Raw genomic sequence first — 20,367 nt, 5'->3', positions numbered from 1 at the left:
CTCAGTAAACGCTTCCTCGTCTGGACCATAGATAATATACGCGCAGGACCGAGCTAGTACCGTACGCAAGGAAATTTTGACGTCAAAAAAACTTTGACGAATTCAGACTTCAGCAGATTTGACGAATAAAATGTTGACGAAAATCAAGAAATTGTAGGCACTGTACTTTTAAGGGCGCTTATAAACATTTGACGAATTTAAATTTGACGAATTAAACCAGTTCGTCAAATTTTTTTGACGTCAAAATTTCCTTGCGTACGGTAATGGCAAGGGTAATGGAGATCTATTGAATTCCATCAATCATTTGTGCTGTCTTAAAGCATGGTCAACTTGCAAAGGCTCATTCCGTTGCTGACCTGGATGATGATCGAAGCTCCTTCATCAAGTGCCACCCCTTTCTGTCCACCACACACAATCTCCGGCACGGCATTGGTTAGCAATCAACAAGAACTGATTGACAGCTTGACTGGTGTAGTGTACAGTCAGTTAAATTGTGTGATATTTTCTGTGTCTAGTACTACTGATCACTACACAGTCGACCTTACCCAGTTGTTAGCTTTGCAAGTCAATTTTGTGATCATGAGTGCAGGTTTACAACATGTTGTGTTTGAATGTGTGGATATGGGTAACATGCCAGTACCACTATCTGGACTGGACTATGTTGGATTTTACCGACTGTCATTTCGTAACTGTAAAATACCATTGTGGATTGAGAATGTTACCCGTGTTGTTATGGAAGATGTGAGATTCAGGTTAGATCAATGTGCCGTTTGTGAATTGTGTATTATGTAATTGACAAATCAATGGTTAATGGTAGATTAATAGCTTTCATTGTGTCCCTAACTAAATTCTGTTGTACATGCTGGAATGCAGGAATACATGCGATAATGAAGATATCATAACATCTTGGCAGTATTGTTGACGATACTATTGTATAGTAGGGACCACAAAGGTTTCCATGCATGAAAAAACATCACCCAAAAACCAGCCTTACTTTTACCTGACGACGATGAAGCAGTATTGGTTAGGTAAAACAAGCCTTCAGATCAACCTGAAACGCTTTCAACAAGTTATGAAATTTTTTTTAAAGTTTATAAAACAGAATTTTCTAGTGACTGACTGACTGATGCCTTCAGACAAGCATAACTTGATAATGGTTAAGGCTACGGGCTTGATTTTTTCACAGTTTGACGTCACTTCAGCCAGACACGTGCCTTTTAGCATACTGCAGTACATACAATGCATTCTTCATGGACTTACCAGTGTCCTCCTTTGTGTCCCATTCATCTTTGCTGGCAGTGAAAGGTGTCAATTTGGCAACAGTGTCCTCCTTTGTGTCCCATTCTTCTTTGCTGGCAACGAAAGGTGTCAATTTGGTAGTAGCGCATGATGGCTTCCCTTCATAACAGAAATCTTCTGTATTTTTCATAGTAGCTACTTTGATTGCAGAGGTGCTTTTCGAACAGTCCTTGATTCGTAATGCGGTTGTGTAATGGGTTGAACACGAAGCATAATGGATACTTCACTTTTCAGACGATAATTAATAGCTGGGACGCATGGTACCATTTTGATGCAGTATGCGTGGGTTCACCAGTCACAATTATGTTATTGTACAAAAGATGTTAGTAAACCAAACAAGTTCACAAAAAAATTAGAATTTTCAACTAGAGTAGGAACCATAGCGCATCGATAAAAGTATGAAACAAGCTGGAGTAGTGCACGATATTAAAATAATAAGAAGTGTTATATTCCTACTGTAGGAATGCACAGTAGGGACATAACACTTCTTATTGCTTTAATATCACGTACTACTCCAGCTTGTTTCAGTACTTTTTTGTTGATGTGCTATGGTTCCTACTCTCTAACTGAGCTTTCTGCTAACTGATTGGCTGCCTGACTGATGCTTCCAGCCTAGCATAACTTGGCTATGGATAAGGTTATGGGCTTGATTAGACATCACTTCGGCCCAAGACATGCCTTTTTACTAACCACAATAGCTACAATACATGCCTAGCTACCTTTGTGGTCATGCAGCTATACTATTAAATGTCAGCTAGTATAGCTGCAGGTGTACGTAGATAACCTCCCTTGTTTCATTGCTTTTTTTCATACTCAAATGTAAAATTTCTATTTTTTGTAGTATAAAGGTCACATGCCAATTTTTATACTTTATATGTACATTTTATAGCAACAGTGTGGAAGGAGCAGTCAATATCTACAACTGTCCTAATGTTAACGTTGTCAATTGTACATTTGAACACAACAATTCCACTGGAGGATTTTCACGAGACAGATTCCAAGGCAGTTCTGGTGGTCTATCAATAGGATTCTTTGATGGCAGAGCAAGTCCAGCTACAGACAACATCACCATACTAGTAGACTCCTGTAGGTTTATTAGTAACAATAGTACTGCATTTGGCAGTAACGTCCACATAGCTACCGATATATTAAGTACAAACCTGGTCATGGGTAGGGGAGGTGGAATGTCAATCACTTTAAAAACTGAACTTGCAGTCTATTCAATTGTGACCAATAATTATTATGAAAACAACTGGGCAAATGTTTTTGCTGGTGGGTTGTATTTTCTTGTCGTAGATATAACCCGAAACCAGACACATGTGTTTAGAAGCAATCATTACTTGAGAAACCAGGCTGGGACCACTACAGGTGCCATGTTGTATGGATTGGTTGGGAATGTTCAATTAAGATCTGCTATCTCTGTCAATATCTCAGATAGCTATTTTCTGGAGAATAGTTCTCCACTGACTGGTGCTGTTCGCTTTCAAAGGTCCACAAATAATCTGAGGAATTTTCTAACATATAAAAACTGCACATTTGTTGGTAATACTGCGAGGGAAAGTGGTGCTGCCATTGGTGTATCAAAAGTTAACTATTTTGAGTTTGATCAGCAAAGTGTTCCGATTAGCATACTAAATTGGTAAGGAATCATGTTTTTACATGCACACGGTGCACACGCGTATGCATATGTACCACATATGCATGCACGCACACACATGATATTTGGCTGTAGTATTAGTGGTCATGCCTAGTATGCCTACCCAGTTGACTGGGCTACCTGTACACTACTCTATTAGTTCAGTGCTGTTGGGACTAGTAGCCCACATGAGGCTATAGCAGACCTCGAAGTTCCTTAGGACAGTGCTCTAACCAGTTGGCTGTGCTGCCCCCTAACCAACATGCACCGAGCACACACACACGCATGCACACACACACGCATGCACACACACATGCATGCAAGGGCTAATCCTTGAGCTACTAATGTTGCAATGTCATGTCCACCCAGTGAAATCATTTGTGCATTAAACATGTTCTGCAGGTCAATGCAGGCAAATTCACCTTAGGTGTAGAACTATGTAGTAGCTCATAAGTAGCTGTATCATACATCACCACTGATGGTTTAGGTACCTGAAGTCCCATGTAGACCGCACCCTTTATGTGATACTGATCCCGTAACACCAGAATCCCCTTTCAACAACATGAGTAAACAGAATCAGCAACTGAGGATCAAATCTGGTACTTCAGGCTAATGCATCGCCCATGTGGCTGATGTTGCCTTGAACATGCACCTCTCTAGGCTTTTCTCATATGCATGCTAAATATGCAGTATCATGCACATAGTTACACAAATATGCACGTTCCCATCTGCACACCAGTATGTGTAAACATGTACACATACACATGAATGTGTATGCGAGCACATATGTACACACACACACACACACACACACACACATGTTAGTACAATTATGCATGCATAATTCTTTTTCAATAGCACGTTTATTGGAAACTTTGGTGTTAATGGTGGTACAGTATTCTCAGCTTACTCCCCAGTGGCCTTCCATGGTACAAATATGTTGATGAAGAATCGAGGTCCTACCATTAGAGTGAGTACAATAGACCATCAGTTATCCAACTCTCATTTATTTGTACCCTCATTTTAACCCCAAATTAAAATGACTGTTCAATTAGAATATTTTGAGTGTAGTGAATAATTGTACGTTCTATTAGAGTATTTGAACTAAAATCTGTACAACTGAACAATTCACTTATTTGAACAGTTATATCATTGCCTGAGACCATTGAGGTTTGGATAAATGAGAGTCTTCTCTCTGATTATATTATGATACTGATAGGCATTGTCGTCTACACTGTCATTTTATGGACATGTGGAATTGGGTGGTAACAATGTAGAGAACTATGATGGTGGTGCACTCTACTTGACTTCACTCAGTCAAATGGTATTACATTCTGGTGCATTCTTGAACTTTGTTGACAACACTGGAAGGTGCGTGTGAATGTCTGCATAATAGTTATAAAATGCATGCATCTGTGAGAATATTTTAGAGTTGATTATATGAATCAGTCAAATGTTTTGCAAAATTAAGTAATATTTAGGGCTGTGTTGATACTTATTAGTACATACAGTACTGTATATTAGGGATCATGGAGGTTTAATTTAAATGCACGCTTCATGGACTTACGTTTGTCCTCCTTTATGTCCCAGTTCTTTTTGCTGAAAGTCCAAAGTGTCAATTCGTGGTAGCGCGATGGATGGCTTCCCATTTGTAAATGGGAATCGTCCATATTTTCCATGGTGACTGGATTGATTACAGAGGCGTCTTCATTTGTAACACTGGTGGTAGTGCGATGGATGGCTTTCCATTTGTAAATGGGAATCGTCCGTATTTTCCATGGTGACTGGATTGATTACAGAGGCACCTTCATTTGTAACACTGGCTGAAAATAGGTGAAAGCGAACCATAATGGCCACTTGACTTTCGAGTCAGTAATTGATAGTTGGGGTGCACATAGTGTCTGTATTTTTCATGGTGGCTGGATTGATTGCCGAGACGCTTCTCCTGCTGTTCTTCATTTGTAGCGCTGTGTAACGGGCTGAACATAGCTGAAAGTGAAGTGTAATGGCCATTTCACTTTCGAGTCAATGATTGATAGCTGGGGCACTTGTTCAGACAAAACATTAACTCTGACACCATCCTTTCTTTTGATGCGGTATACGCGGGTTCACCAGTCAAAAAAGTAAACAAACAAGTGTAATTATGAATTTTAACTTTGATTAGGGATCATAGGAAAAAAAGGTAGGGAAACAAGGTAGGTCGCCTGCACCTGCAGATATACTAGTGAACATAATTCAGTCATGGGAATAGACTGAATTAGGGATTAAATGCTAACTAGTATATCTGCAGGTGTAGGCGACCTCCCTTATTTCCTACTATTTTCCTATGATCCCTAATTGAACTTATTTTTCCTTATACTTGTTGTTATCAAGAATTGGTATCGGTCAGATTGAGTGAGTGATTGATTGATTGATTGATTAATAATTTAAACTCAAGCCAGTTAGCACAGCCGCTCTTTCCTGGCAGAAGAAACACACATACAAACTTACAATCACGTAACACAAGTTACACAACATAAGATACTGTACATACATATGTACATTTACCATACAGTCCATTACTGATGCTAATAAACTCCATGCTTCCTCAAGTGACTTGATGGCTTTGTTGGTAGGCATCAAGATAACATGTGAGCTTGAATTTCTTATTTGGTTAGTAGGTGTACATGCATAGGTTCAAATCACAAATTGGTGAGGTTTATTGTCACTAAAGATTTTTTGCACCAAATTTTATTTTGCTGTTTTGTGGTAACGAAAATGGTATTAAAGTACTTAAATTGGTTGCACTTTTGAAGTATTGACTATACATGTATACATCAAATCTTCCAATGCATATGCATATCTGACACATATATGCAGATATGTGTCATCTGCCAAAGAGCTCAATTCATTTAATCTTTCAACAAGCAGCCCACATTGTTTTCTTCGTGTGGTTGAACTGAATACTGCCAGAGCTCCAGTTATATAGCTTCTGTATCTAATAATGAAGCGTTATTATCCATTACTGGTTTTTTGCTTATTTAGTTTTGGTGCTGGTATTGTAGCAGAAACACCCAACAGATTCTCACTCTCCATTGGTAGAACTACAAACTTATGTTTCATGCAGTATGAAGAGCCATTTGTACCACCGAGAAATTGGACAAATGTAAGTATGTATGTTTTTGCAAATATTGTTAACAAGGTATAATGGTGATCGTGTAGGAGTGACAGCACACAATACTTATTTCTAAAATTCACTTTTATTTACTAATTTACTATCCTTCTCTGGCTATATTCCTGGGCTCAAGCTTCTGATAATCTGTAAGGATAATCTGAAAGTGTGGAGAGAGGAATGGTACCAAACTCCCATCCCCACCATAGGCAGGGGAAACAGGATGGCAGGCCTAGACCTTTACTAATCAATGGATTTAACAAAAGATACCCTATCATGGAGCAGTCAATCACTCTAATACAATTGTTGTGATTATTAAAGACTGCAAGTAGATATGTAATTTACCTGTGGCAACATAGTGAATACAGTTTATACTAGCTATCTTCTGAGCTAGCTTCTAAGATATGAAAATTTTTCCTGTATCGGGGCATGCCTCCAGATCCCAGGAATGGCATCCATGTCTCAGTACGCTTTAATTCCCTGCGTAATTTTCATTGCCAAAGTTGCCCTATCTCCTTGACTTGCTCCAGTATCCCTGCCCCACATCATTTTATGTATATGTTAAAAGCATTGATGCGAGTGCTTCACTTCATGCTTTATTAGCATCTCGGCCATGCACCTCATGCTTTATTTTTCATATAGCATGAGCAAGGCAATGGAACTTTCTAGTCGTAGCTTGCAGCCATACACTAGGACTCATAATCAACACACGTTGCACAAATTATTAGCAGCCTGAATGCACACAAACTAGTTTAACAAAGTAACTCATGTGTAGTTCACCATAGTTTGGTATGGTAGACGTTCATCACATATTTTGGCAGGTTTGGTCACAGCCCACAATCGATTCTATTGTGACACATGGTGAAATACTTCCATGATATCTCCAGGACTTGTCAATTTACATTAACAAACGTAACAGCAACGTTACCTTATTTTTATATATTATTTAAATAACTCTATAAAAGCAATCCAGTGGTAGAACTCGTATTGACTGGGGTAATTGATCACACAGCACGGCAAGGGCTATCAGCCTGCACCAGCTTGGGTGATTAGTCGTACTGGCGTGAGTGCCGCAGGCTATTAGCCTGCACTAGAGCACGTGGGAAATTGTGCTTTATTGCCCACAAAGAGTGATTTATTGCACAGCAAAGAGTGCTTTAATCCTACAATAAAGGTACCGTTTGCCCTAAAGTGTACTTTGTGAAATTTAAAGCACTCCTTTTCCTTTGATCTCGCCCATGCAAAGTTCTAAAATGTGCTGTAAATTGCCCACCATGCACCACCCCCAATGAAAAAGCTATGCTGTGGTGAAACCAAAACTGTTTTAAAACTGCAAGATGCAAGATTTTGTGTAATAGCTATGTCTGCTTACACAGCTCTATTAGTCGTGATTTAAGTTTGCGTGTGTAGTACAAACAAGTATTGAGTCACAACCATGTACAACAAATTAAATCCACAATTTACACAAACTCATAGTAATGCAAACATGCTTAATGGGTACCCAGTTACTGGCAATACTTCGATCTTTGTGTTGCGTACATCTTGATTGTCTAGGTTGATATTAATCTCACTGGAAACACAGCTATTGTAGGATCAGTCATTTACATTAACCAGCCAGAGCATTGCCTCTCAAACAGTGCAGACAAACTTTTATCTTATTGGCCTTTTGTGAAGTACAGGTATGAAAATGATAGTGATTCTCTATAAACAAACATTTGTAGTAATAGATTTTCTTATGTACTTACTTACATGCATACGAATATACAAAATGAATTCCTTTACATTCAAATAAATACAGATAAGCTTTGCAGTGCAACATGAGATCATTAGAAATTATGTATGCTGTCTATTAACAATCAAATGCTTTATACATGTAGTAATAACACTAATACTGGACATGTCAACAAAACTGATCCACAGTTCAATGTACAGACTCCACTTGTTAACTTTGATGTGTTTAATACAACTGTGAGTATTTGATGTTTGTGTTTTGTTATGAATAGAGACACATAGTAGTGTGTTGTATAAGGTAGCCTTTGCATGCACACAAAGCTCCATGCTCCATTATAATTATTTAGGGCTCTGAAATATTTATTTAGAAGTACTTGGACCAAAATAATAAAATATAGGCTTGAAAACAGAATTTCTTTGCCACCTTTTACCTGTTTTGTTTCATGTCATATGTGTCCTGTTTTACAATTACAACCTGTGTGGCTACTCATGACTGAATTAGAGATTAAATTTTCACTAGTATATCTGCAGGTGAACCTCCCTTGCTTCCCTATTTTTCCTATGATCCCTAAAATTTGTAATTTTTCCGTATACTTGTATTATAGTGTGACCGGGTTTCACAAAACCAATCCAAATCACACATCAGGCAAAATTAAACTAACACCACCAGTGGATAGCTACACTACCAGTCTATTGGTTCTGACCCTCAGCATTATTCAAACTACTTGAGGCTGGTTTTAACAGACGTCTTATCTGGGTGGTGTGGCAAGCTTGAATCATGGTTTCTGGTCGTGTAAAGGACCTGTCTACATGAGAATCAGTGGTGCACAGGTGGATGGACTCATATACGTAGTTGGACAAACATTTTCTGTGTGGTTTTTGCTGAATATGAGCCACTAAGGAACTAGCACAGCCCTTGAATCTCATGCCTGGGCTTCAATCGTGGTATACCTCCATTTTGAAGTTTAACCACTTTCTCGCCACTCCACCTCCCACCCTTTGTGAGCACTCGTGATATTACTTTGCTCATCCAACTGCTAAGATTTTCTATTTTACTTGGCCGGAAACTCTACAAGCAGCTACAAGCACTGGAAGTGGTCTGAAGGTATACATCTCTTGTGTAAATTTTATATGCATGGTTACTTCCCTTGGCAAGTTATAAATGACTTAAAATGTTTATCTCATAACTTCTAATGTGCAATTTGGATTGGTTTTCTAAAATCCAGTCAAACATTATATAATTCTCTCACTTTACACTATTAACAGATAAGCACATTTCCGGGTAGAAAATTTTCTATCAGAGTAAATGCTCGTGACTTATCAGGGCTACCAGCAGCAGGAATATTGACACTCACCTCTCAAGTTAGCTGAAATGATCTCTATACTGTTAATTCAGTACATACTAATTTCAGAATAACTCTATCAGTCTGGATCCATCTGCTGTTATAGTAAAGCCTGTTGACCGATTATACAATTTTACCTATAAAGTCTCCACACAAGTGATTCACAGCTTCAGGAGCAACCTCACTGTTCAACCATTGATGACTTTGACATCTTCGGTATGTGATACGTGATAAGGATTGAAGGTTACGATCAATGTATATAAACACATCCTGTTTACTTTTACAAACTTTTTGTGTTATTGTCACTTCACAGGCAGAATTAGATATGCGTAATGTCACATTAAATGGGATGGCCTGTCTACCGGGTTATGTCCTAAATGATGTGTGTGAGTGTAACAAGAATGATGAGTTTATAATTGACTGCTTTGATGACTTCACTGCAATTGTGCTTCGTGTAAGTGTAACAAATGTGTCCGTATGCATTAAAATAGTCGGTGCAGTCTTGCAGCAGACATGAGCAATTAAAACCTCTACTTAAAATTATGGCTACATACACATATGTAAAGTTAGGTGACCACAATTAAATCCCTTGAACGCATGTATTTGCTGTACAGAGTTTTGAAATTGTAGGTGTTTTATTGTCATAAAATTTTTATCCCATTGAAAAGGTGGGGGCTTGTAAATATAGGAGAATTAGTTTCAAGTTAGCAGCCATGTATTTCCCAGGTGATATGCGTACATGTATTCCCAAAGCTAAAACAATAGGAAGTAGCATCAGTGTGTTCATATATCTGTGTGATTGCTTCTATGATGTGGCAGTTGATAATAATTTTATGTATACATATAATTTGCTGTAAGGCTTTTAATTATTTCATCGATTTAATTTCTTATATGTCATAAAGCTATCTGTCCGTCTGTCTATGATCCTGCAAACTCAGCACCCAGATTTGCTGCACTTTAATTGCCGTAGAGTTGGCTTGGCACTATCAAGTTTATATTAAAAACTTTTCAGTGCTGTACAGAGTGAAAGATACCATTATCACAAGTTTGTAAACAGGTTTTTTTAGCATAGTTGCTTTGCACTTGGTGGGACAGCCGATGCAGCTGTACACTGTCGATCGATGGTAAAAGGCACACCCATGGGATAGGAATTCATTTGCAATTTCTTCTTCAGGATTCCACTACGGAGTGCAGCTCTTTGACATTTTTCTGCATACAGTGCTCCCTCAATTATAGACCAAGACATGTTTAGATAATCAAAAAGTTCAAAGCCCATTCATGTATATACAAAGCCTGTTCAAATACTCTAATAGAACATACATCTTATACTAAATACTCTAATAAAGCAGTCATTTCTACTGTTCAGGTAACCAAGTATTTGGATAACATTATCGAGGGAACACTGTACACTTTATCCCACATTTCATCAGCAATTCGCTTCAAATTCTACAGGCCTGCACTCCATGTATCCTATGGTGGATTGCATATCTATAGCTAAGGAACTAACCTTACAATATGTGACGAAGACAAACACATGGCAAGATAAAATATTGAACATAAATTTATGGTAACATGTCTACACTGACATAACATTGTTATAAGCAGAAGTTGCATATTTCAGCTTGATGAGTACAAGAAAGTTTATTTTCGTTCAACAAAGCGATATCTCATACTGAAGATTAGGGTTAAGCAGACTGCCATGTTAGTGAAAATTGCAAAGCATATATAAACATCTTGTGTCTGTTTCCTACAACCTGTACATGTGGATGGTCTTATAATTTAATGTTTAATATAACTGTACATACGTACAGCTTGGTCTATGGGCTCATGCTGTTGATGGCAGACTAGAGTACTACCAGTGTCCACATGGGTATTGTCAATGTATTGAACTGGAGGAGAATGGAAGATGTCACTGTAGTAGTGTCTACTATTATGAACAACAAGACAATCAGTGTAACTGTAACAGGAAAGGTGTGTTGTGTGTATGTGTGTTGTGTGTGTGCGTGCATGTGTGTGCGTGCGTGTGTGTGCGTATGTGTGTACAATCTGTTGATGCAACCATGCGTGCATGTACAAAAGAATAGTGTGTTTTTGTTTTAGGGTTTGGGTATGCGTGTATTATGTGTAACATGGGTGCACACATGTATGTACTTCATTCAATCATAATAAAGTGTGCATACTTATACATTCTGCATCCTTACAAATAATTCTAATAAAGTGTTCTACTTGAACAGTCCTACAGTGGCAGTTGTCTTCAAGGCATTATTAGGTGCCACTTGTTTGTTGTGTGCATAAACTTTGTGAGTCATAATTTCTACTATGCATCTCAGGTGTTCTATGTGGTCAGTGTACAAATGGTACTGGAATGACTGTACTATTGGACAGGTGTGATCAGTGTAGCAGCACTAATAGTATTCTCATTGGAGCAGTTGGTATGCAGAACATTGTGTTGTGCTCTACTTTGCAAACACTGTTCACCAGTTATATTTGGAGTGATGATAGGAGCTGTTATACTGCTGCTCTCCATATCTTTGCCAGCATGGATGTACCCATTTTTATTTTATATTCAAGTTAGTATGTTTCCTGTTTGACTCCTAAGAATTGGCATACTGAAATGTATACTATATTTCACTTACTAGATAACAGGATATGTCACTGACAGTTATCAGACCTCATTTAGTTATATTCAGCAGACAAACGTAAGTAGAATTACTATAATCCACAAAAATTAGATTGTATATTTCTCTAGCTTTATCTTTCTAGTGTACTCAGTCTTTACTTCCCTTACGACTTCTGTTTGTCATCTGGAATGACTGCTGTAATGACTTATGCCTTAAGATATATTCCTTTGCTGGTTGTGATATTTCTCCTACTGTTGATGGCCACATTAAAACGGTGAGCAAAAATCCAAACTTATGTTAACACTACAAAGTGATCTGTCATTTTGGCTGTTACTGTTCAACACTCATGTATAGATATTATGTTATTGTGGCACATTGTATATAAATACATACGTGGTTTCTGTGTCATTTCATTGACTCCATACATGGGCAGTGGAATAGGAGGCCCTACCCCCCTCCCCACACACATGCACACACACATGTATACACACTTTTATTGAGCAGTGCTTGTAAGAAAAAGTCGAGATACTCTAATACTACAGTCAACCACTCTAGTAGAAATGTCAATCACTCTCATAGAACAGTCACTTTATATTTCTTTTGAAAATTATTTGTCTAAAATGCTCTCTTTAATGTCAAAAATTTCCTGGGGAAAAGCCCCTAGACCCACATGAATAGTGTCCATATCTGTTGCATGGTTCAAACTCCATTGTGATTATCAATGTCCCCCCCACACACACACACACTTTCCACTGCCCCTACCCCTACCCTGACTGTACCACTGCATACATTTGTAAGGGTGAAGATGTATAGGAAATGGAGAACATCTTGGGATGGAGTATGGACTCTTGTGATGTTAATATTCAGTCACTTGGTATATACCTCAGTATCTATTTTACACTGTCCCTCACTGGAGGACGATAATGGGAATAAGAAATTAGTAAGAACAGTTAACACAACACAGTGGATAATATGTTATTACTGGTAGATTTGGTTTGTTGATGGTACAGTGGAATGCTTCACTGGGAGTCATGCTGGATTGGCAGCTGTTGCAATAATAGTCTTGGTGTTTGCCGTACTACTAGTTATCTTGATAGCAGCTGTGTCATTGAGACTAATAAAAGTGTGTTCAATTGCATTATGTGTTAATATTTTGCTATAACACTTATGAATGTTTTTAATGTGCATTTTTAGAGGAGATGGGCATTTAAATTGTCAAATGTTTTGACAATGCCATTCAAGCAGGAATATAGGTGGTGGTCAGCAGTAGAGTTAGCTAGAAGATATTTTATCATTCTGTTTATCATTGCTGTACCTGGAAATCATGTAAGTATACCACAAGCTTCACATACAGCCAAGGACGACTGTATAATATCTGTGACTGCTATGCTTATACCCAAGTAAAATTTTGATGTATGTGGCTTCATATTCAGCTTGCATAAACACGTTATACTGACACTACATTTAACACCTTATTGGACAATGTGGTATCATTGCCCAGCTAGGCAATAACTACCATACAATTCCAATAAATCTTTTTGAAGTATGGCTTCACTGGGACGTAAGCACATTTTATAATATCCCCATTTCATGTTTGCAGATTATCAGGTGTTTTTAGTACTGTGCTGTATTTTACAGGCCCCACCAATGCTACTGTTGATTTGTTTTGTCTTTTTGTTTGGATACATGCAACCATTTAAAAGAAATCTTGTGAATGCTTTGGAGATTATATATTTGGTGGATTTCTTCTTACTACAATTAATAAAATCAACAGATGACATACAGGTATGAAATATAGTTCAAGGAGTGTCATATTATACAATACAATAGTGCTGTAGTGTGGGCATGGCCAGTGATAAAATATCACCCAAAAACCTGCCTTGATTTATCTTCGCAACTACATAATATAAAATCAAGCCCAAAAGTGCCTTCAAATCGACTTGAAACGTTTTTGTCAAGTTGCTACAGAAGTTTAAAAATATTTTTTTGGCGGAATTTTCTACTGCCTGCTTGATGCGTTCAGTCAAGCATAGCAGAAAACTGGGTACAACTACAGTCCTACATCTTCCACAAAAACATTTTCAAATTCACTTAAGAAGAAATCTTTGGTATATTGATAAACATACAATGCATGCACTATTGTCTTGCCTTTTATCCTTCTGTTCCAGTGAAGGTTTTTCATCAATAGTAGGGATTCCATAGCTACACGTTACATAACATTATGTAATATAGTATTATGTAATGCCTGCACACTCGTGGACACGTGTTGTAGACGTTGCAGTGCTGAGTGAGCTCTCCAATGTCTAGTCTCGTGCCCAGATGCTTTTTTTTTTCTTTTTGTGTAGCATTCTTTTTTATTTCTCCGCCCCCACACAAAAAGAAAAAAGCAGTCTGGGCACGAGACTATCCAATGTCATCAGAGACAAGTGTTTGTTTTTAACAAAATTAACTTAAATACTTGTGTTTCTGAACGTTTGCTGTGGCCAACACTGGTCACTACAGGCACGGATCCAGACGAGGAAATTCCACTCTTTATGGTAGACTTCCCAGCAATGTTTCACTGTTAAATCTTACCATTTATTCCTTTAGAAATGCAACTGAAGCATTTAACAGTTGCTGTAATAGCTTTAGAAGATAAAGACAATAATTATTTTTAGAGGCGTCTATTGCAGAAAGATAGTAGTTTCAAGTGATATTTGAAGTATTGCTGCAAAAAAAGGTTTTAAAAGTATAAAATCTCGTAATAAGTGTGATAAAACTGATTTTAGTTTTATCGAATTGAAGAAAAACTTGTCAGTCAAAAAAGGGATTCCATTTGAGCCCCCTAGGATCCGCCCCTGCACATTAGCTGTTTCTCTTGTTTGCTTCATCATTATTCGGACTGGTAGCTTCTTTCCTTCATGACTTTCTTTGTGTTTCTTCACATGATGTGTCAAGCAAATCACATAATATAGCTATAATACCATGTAAACAAAGTTAGTGAGTAAACCTAAGCTAGATAACTTGATGAACTTTGAAGTGAATAAAGTTTAGCAATAATATGTTGTGTGTTGTATTTTTAATAAAATGCAATTGGCAAAGATTTGCTGAATACTTGCTTATACCCTTATAATTATATTGCTGTCATTAACTATCGGTTTTGTGAAAAGGGGTCTTCCCATGCACTCATCCAATTTGCCAAGTTCAATGATTCATAGCTTCAGACAGATGGAAACTAATGACTTCAAGTCTGGTCAATGGTTAGGACCAACATTGCTAAGTGGATGAAAATTTTCAGGGCTATATATATACAGCTCCTATACGGATGAGTGTTAAAGACCTATTTTCAAAAATCCAGTTAGATTAATTTGCATTAATGTAAAGTGTGTTTAGTGGTCATGAACCAACGTTGAAACCGGGTCACTACTGCTGACCCGGATGACCCACTGACCCGGATGTGACCCGGATTGACCCGGATGTGACCTGGATTAATTAAAGCCGAGACGTGTTTCAGCTAGTCTCGAGCGAGCGAACGAGTCTACATTTTGAGCGTTCCATTCGTGTTGAGTAAATATTGCAACTTCAGCCTAGCTGTAGGTTGAAGACCAAAAAAAAAAAAAAAAAAAAAAAAAACGTCTTCACCTACTGACAATAGCTACCCCTCACCATAGATACCCTCAGTTTCGTGCTACATACTACACTTACTACAAATGGCTGAGCGTATGTTGGTAATGCGATAAGTGGGCGTGGCTCACGAAAGAGCTACGCGATAGCATTTATAAGTTTCCACGTCATCAAACGAACAATTTCGTTTCTCACGTGATCCAATCCGGGTCAGACCCGGATAAATTGTAAACCGGGTCAGACCCGGATGACCCGGAGAAAATGTGACCCGGATGACCCGACCCGGTTTCAACGCTGTCATGAACGTGCAGAAAAAGTTCACAAATAAATATAAGAAAAATTAGGAATTTTAAACTATAGAGTGGGGACAATGTAGTACCACGATAAAAAGTACTGAAACAAGCTGGATTGGAGTAGTATGTAATATCCAATAGCTGTAAAACAATAGGAAGCAACTGTGTATTTCAATCTCAACAGCATATTTGCTTCTTATTGTTTTACAGCAATTGGACATTACATACTACTCCAATCCAGCTTGTTTCAGTACTTTTTATTGTGCTACTATACATTGTCCCTACTCTAGTTTAAAATTCCTATTTTTCTTATACTTGTTATTTAGGATTATAATTGGTTATTGTGCCTACTAGCAGTAGTTGCTATTTTGAAGTGCTAATAACCTATCAGTATATGTACAGTGAATCCTCAGTTATCTCTTGTTCAGAATACTGTTTACTAGCAAAATGCATTTCTAACTCCCTAAGAGATCTTTATGTACAGTGAACCCTCAGTTATCCATATATAAAATAATCTAATTTAATGGTCACTAATGTGAACACTTTGGTATAATTGACGTACCATTCTATTATAGTATTTCATCACTTCTACATGTTATGTATGGTCTATTAGAGTAATTGAAGGAGGTCTGTATATGTATATTCAATGGGCGTAGCTTATATTTTCACCAAGAGTTAATAATAACCTTCCACTATTATTAACTCTTGTATTCACTTATCAATATTTTTGTGAGCAAAGGTGTTAGATACCTGAGGGTCCATGTTCTAAAGACCTGTTCAATGAATAAAGAATATTGATATTTATTGACAGCGATATCAGTAATTTAGAAGTAACAAAAATAGTCAATTTAATCCAATCTTCTGCTAGCTGCTGTATCTTCAGCCTGGCTGTACTGAGTCCTATCCTTCTCTAATCTCTATTCACTGGCTATAGACAGAGTTCAAAAGGTCCTTTTATTCTATCTGTTGACCTGTCATATGACATCACTTTTGCAGATTCTAGGTCATTTTATAAGGTTTCATCTACACATGTTGATGACTCAGTTTCTGTAAACAACTTCTAATGTTACCCTTTTCTTCAGTCCACTTACTGTATATACGTATGCTTAGCCTACTATTGTTATTCTTTTGTTTCAGACTGCTGATATTTTGAATGTGATACAATATGAAAGTAACTGTGGAAATGACATCAAAACACAACAGTTAGCATTCACACTGATGATACTGTTGAACTACCTGCCAATTGTGGCTACGTTATTATTATTATTAATTGTGTGTGCTGGTATGAGAATGAAAAAATACTGTGCAAAATTCATTCCAAGATCAACTGAACCGTAAGTTGCGAATTTTGAGATTTATACACAGTATATAGCCAGTGTGTGAATGAGTTAGCTGAAAGATACACTTTCCTATACACATATTATACATGTGGGCATTACATGGTGTTTTTGAGATGTATACCACCCAAGTTGCATTTTAATTAGCATTTGCACATTGTACAATAACTGCATGCATGCCATAAAACATGAAACCGCATGATGGGGATCCAATTGTGAATTTTAATACCAACTTATGTGGATCAACAAAAATTCTATGAGTTTATAAACAGTCATCAACCTTAGAAGTACTAGTGTTATCCCTATGGAAATGTATAAATAAGTGTTTGTAAAGGCTCTTTGTGTGCCTTAAATTAAACAATTTTTGTCGTTGCAACCATTATGAGTTTAAAGTTTATTGTTCTACTGTGAATAGCATCTTCATCATACAGTGCAGTAGCTAGTGTTTTGTAGTACTGCATGGTGAAGGTTTGCATTTCCCACCAAACAAACGCCGATCTCACCTTTCCCCCAAGCATTCCTTCCAAACAAACTAAAACAGTTTCATTAACTTTCTGTAAAATCTAACAATGCTTTTTATATGATGACTGACTATAATTAGCTATCTGCTGCAGTATAGTCTGTTAATGGTTAACACTGATTTCTTCTCTGTTTAGCAACACTTAATCAGGACATGCATTTTTATGCATAATGAGCTCACCTTTGTCCTCGATTGTGTCCCACTTCTATTAATACTGCTAAGTATTAATAGAGATCTTGTGCTGGTTATTACAGGAATTTTCTGGAATTTTTGTTTCACTTCTCATACATTAAAGTTAGTGGATTGATTGCAGTCACACACGTCTTGTTGTGCAACAGGCAGACCATACATAGCTGAAAACAAAGTGAATGCCAATTCCTTTTACTAAGACTATCTGACTTTGCAAATGAACTCATCTTTATAGTTTAGCAGTAATTGATGGTTTGTGAATTCCTAATTAATTTTCTTTTATGTTTGGCACCATTCATTCTTTCCTTTGATGTCATGCACAAGTTCACTAATCATGAGTTACATGTAATAGTTGTAACACGGGCATGAGGGTTTTGCCTGATATTATATGCCTGACAGCCTGAAGACCACAGTCCCGAGAACTGAGGGCAATTACAGAGTTTACTAAAGGCCTAGATGGGTAAGCTTGCTTGTAGAGTGGTTATTCTGTGTAATGTGGGTGTGGTCTGTATTTGAAAACATGTGGAAACACTTGCTATAGCACTAGTTCTCACATCAGCCCAGCGTTTTTCAACTTGTAGGAAAGCAAGGATAGCAAAAATGCTTTGGTTATCCAAGTCATGTGTAGCAATCACATAAGTATAAATTGATCCCATGCACAATCGATTTTGCTGGGCTACATTGCTAATGTAGCCCTGGCAACTCCTTCGATTTGAGGTGTGAAAGGTTACGTATGGCTAGTACATCTAAACTGAACTTTGTCTGCATGCTATAGCTAATTATTATCTTTGTATAGTAACAAAAAGCCACCCATTAATTTGGCTTGTGCATGAAAAAAGTAACATGCAAAAGTCTGTCTGTACATACCTGTAATCTTTTTTCACTTTATACCTAGTTCAAGATTTAATAGCGATGGTTGGAGTTATGCCAATGTACCATCTGCAACAATGTCATCCTATCTACTTGTTACTACTGATGATGGAATTCAGCTATTACCACAGTCTGATGAAACATGATTGTGAAGTGTATTAATACTATTTAACTTATGCATATATTATGTTTTATTATACTGATGTATCTATTGGATTTCATAAATTAAAACATGGTTTATGTACACCAAAATTTGAGACTGAAGAAGTTTAGTGACTAATGATCCGTGAAAAGAAAATATTAGGCCTATGTAAGCTAAGTGGTACATTAGCACCCTGGTTTGAAGAGCTTGTATACAAGGCAGATGCTAAACCATGCACGAATGATTTCACGTAGTTCTGATTAGGCCACACAAAGTTAATCTTTCTGGTCCTACCAACTTGACTAGGGACCAGTCTATTTATTTATGTGGTGCACCACATTTGACATAGCAGTACATTTAATAACATCATACCCAGGCTAGATGGAATGCCCTTACCACCACCCCCACCACTGGCTGTCAAGTGATACTGTAGCTGTGTATAAAGCACATCTGCATCTTTACATATTGCAAATCGCAAAAAAACCTTTCAACAGTTTGAAAATTGTAAACTTGAATGTCACTGCATGATGAGGCAGGCAACCAGAAACAAATAATTATCTTTTCATGGCCTTTATGTCTGTCAATCTATATGGTGAGTGGTTCAGGCTCTCTAAGGCTGTCGGAGTTTGCCTATACTACTTCTGCTGCTAACTGTACTTTTGATTAAGAGTGCACATCATTTGCACAAAATAATTATTACAAATTGTAAACCAGTTCCAAATATGAAAAAGAATTGGGCATATTTGACCACTCCCACCCCTTAGGCACCGGCCTATTATGCTTTTAATTTTGCCTATTATGCTATGCTGCAGTGCTCAAATTTTTTGCCTATTATGCTCAAAAGTATTGCCACAGTTCCAATGTTTTGTTACTTTCTATGGATAGTAATAAACTTTGGCTTATGAACAACTGGTTAAATGTAAAAAGTACTTGTTGTGCATTAAGAATTTGGCTGCATTGTAAACTATAATAACAGTGGTGTCAGATAACTACTTAATGCCATATAAGTAAGTCAACCTTATTCTGTAGCATGCATTTTTGCTTACAGTATGACAATTATTCTACCTATTATGCTAGCATTATGCTTGATGCTTTCAGGCACCTGTTATACTCAAAATTATGCCGGCATAATAGGCTGGTGCCTACCACCCCTCCCCCTTTCTTAAAATTTGGATCCTCCTTGACTCAACTAATCAAATGCACAAGTTGCACAACCTCTAGATATTTTATATATAGCTAGTTGCAGGTATATTCATGCACTAAATGTAGCTACTATAGTCCTACTATCATGTTTATATAGCTGGCCATAAAAATTATAATTTCAGTAGTGACCTGACAACAGCTAATTAAGTTAGTTAGTTGCAAAGTAGCCTTCAATTTTTAGGTAGCCTTGCAGCTATATATGCAAACATAAAATTGTCTGGCTGACATCATTAAGACGTTATATTAGTTAGGCCAGAAACAAGCGCATTGAAAAACAATTGTGATATGGCACTGTCCCTTAATAATTATTTAATGTTGCTAAAATAAGGGGATTTGCAAACACTCCCAGAATGTATTAGACTATATGGAGGTCTACCTGTTTCAAGGCTAAAATTTTCGCTGATTACCTCCAAAACCGCGAAATCAGTG

At 37.3% G+C, this 20,367-nt stretch overlaps 1 protein-coding gene across 2 annotated transcripts; it reads left to right on the top strand.

The window, feature by feature from the left end:
- Positions 1-7: 7 nt before the first annotated feature.
- LOC136249486 (uncharacterized) lies at positions 8-18,865 on the top strand. Of its 2 annotated transcripts, XM_066041510.1 has the most exons (22): positions 310-432; positions 516-752; positions 2,189-2,938; positions 3,794-3,905; positions 4,155-4,306; positions 5,960-6,080; positions 7,641-7,765; positions 7,964-8,054; positions 9,084-9,179; positions 9,230-9,376; positions 9,474-9,614; positions 10,972-11,131; positions 11,491-11,592; positions 11,642-11,730; positions 11,800-11,859; positions 11,910-12,055; positions 12,580-12,721; positions 12,770-12,904; positions 12,976-13,107; positions 13,420-13,566; positions 16,815-17,011; positions 18,619-18,865. In XM_066041510.1, exons 2-22 carry the CDS (start codon positions 580-582, stop codon positions 18,737-18,739), a joined length of 3,339 nt encoding a protein of 1,112 aa, XP_065897582.1. In that variant the 5' UTR covers positions 310-432; positions 516-579; the 3' UTR covers positions 18,740-18,865. The 2 variants fall into 2 exon arrangements, with proteins under 2 accessions (XP_065897581.1, XP_065897582.1); XM_066041509.1 differs by having other exon boundaries at positions 8-752.
- Positions 18,866-20,367: the final 1,502 nt, after the last annotated feature.

The sequence above is a fragment of the Dysidea avara genome, chromosome 3 (assembly GCF_963678975.1).
Source record: "Dysidea avara chromosome 3, odDysAvar1.4, whole genome shotgun sequence".
NCBI lineage: Eukaryota > Metazoa > Porifera > Demospongiae > Dictyoceratida > Dysideidae > Dysidea > Dysidea avara.
Note: the sequence above shows the minus strand (reverse complement) of the source record. Positions and strands in the feature narration are given on the sequence as shown.

Coding starts and splice junctions, on each gene's coding strand:
- LOC136249486 (XM_066041509.1), top strand. CDS start 322: ATGGTCAACTTGCAAAGGCTCATTCCGTTGCTGACCTGGATGATGATC. Junction 2,939..3,793: donor CCGATTAGCATACTAAATTG/GTAAGGAATCAT, acceptor CTTTTTCAATAG/CACGTTTATTGGAAACTTTG. Junction 6,081..7,640: donor CACCGAGAAATTGGACAAAT/GTAAGTATGTAT, acceptor TTGATTGTCTAG/GTTGATATTAATCTCACTGG.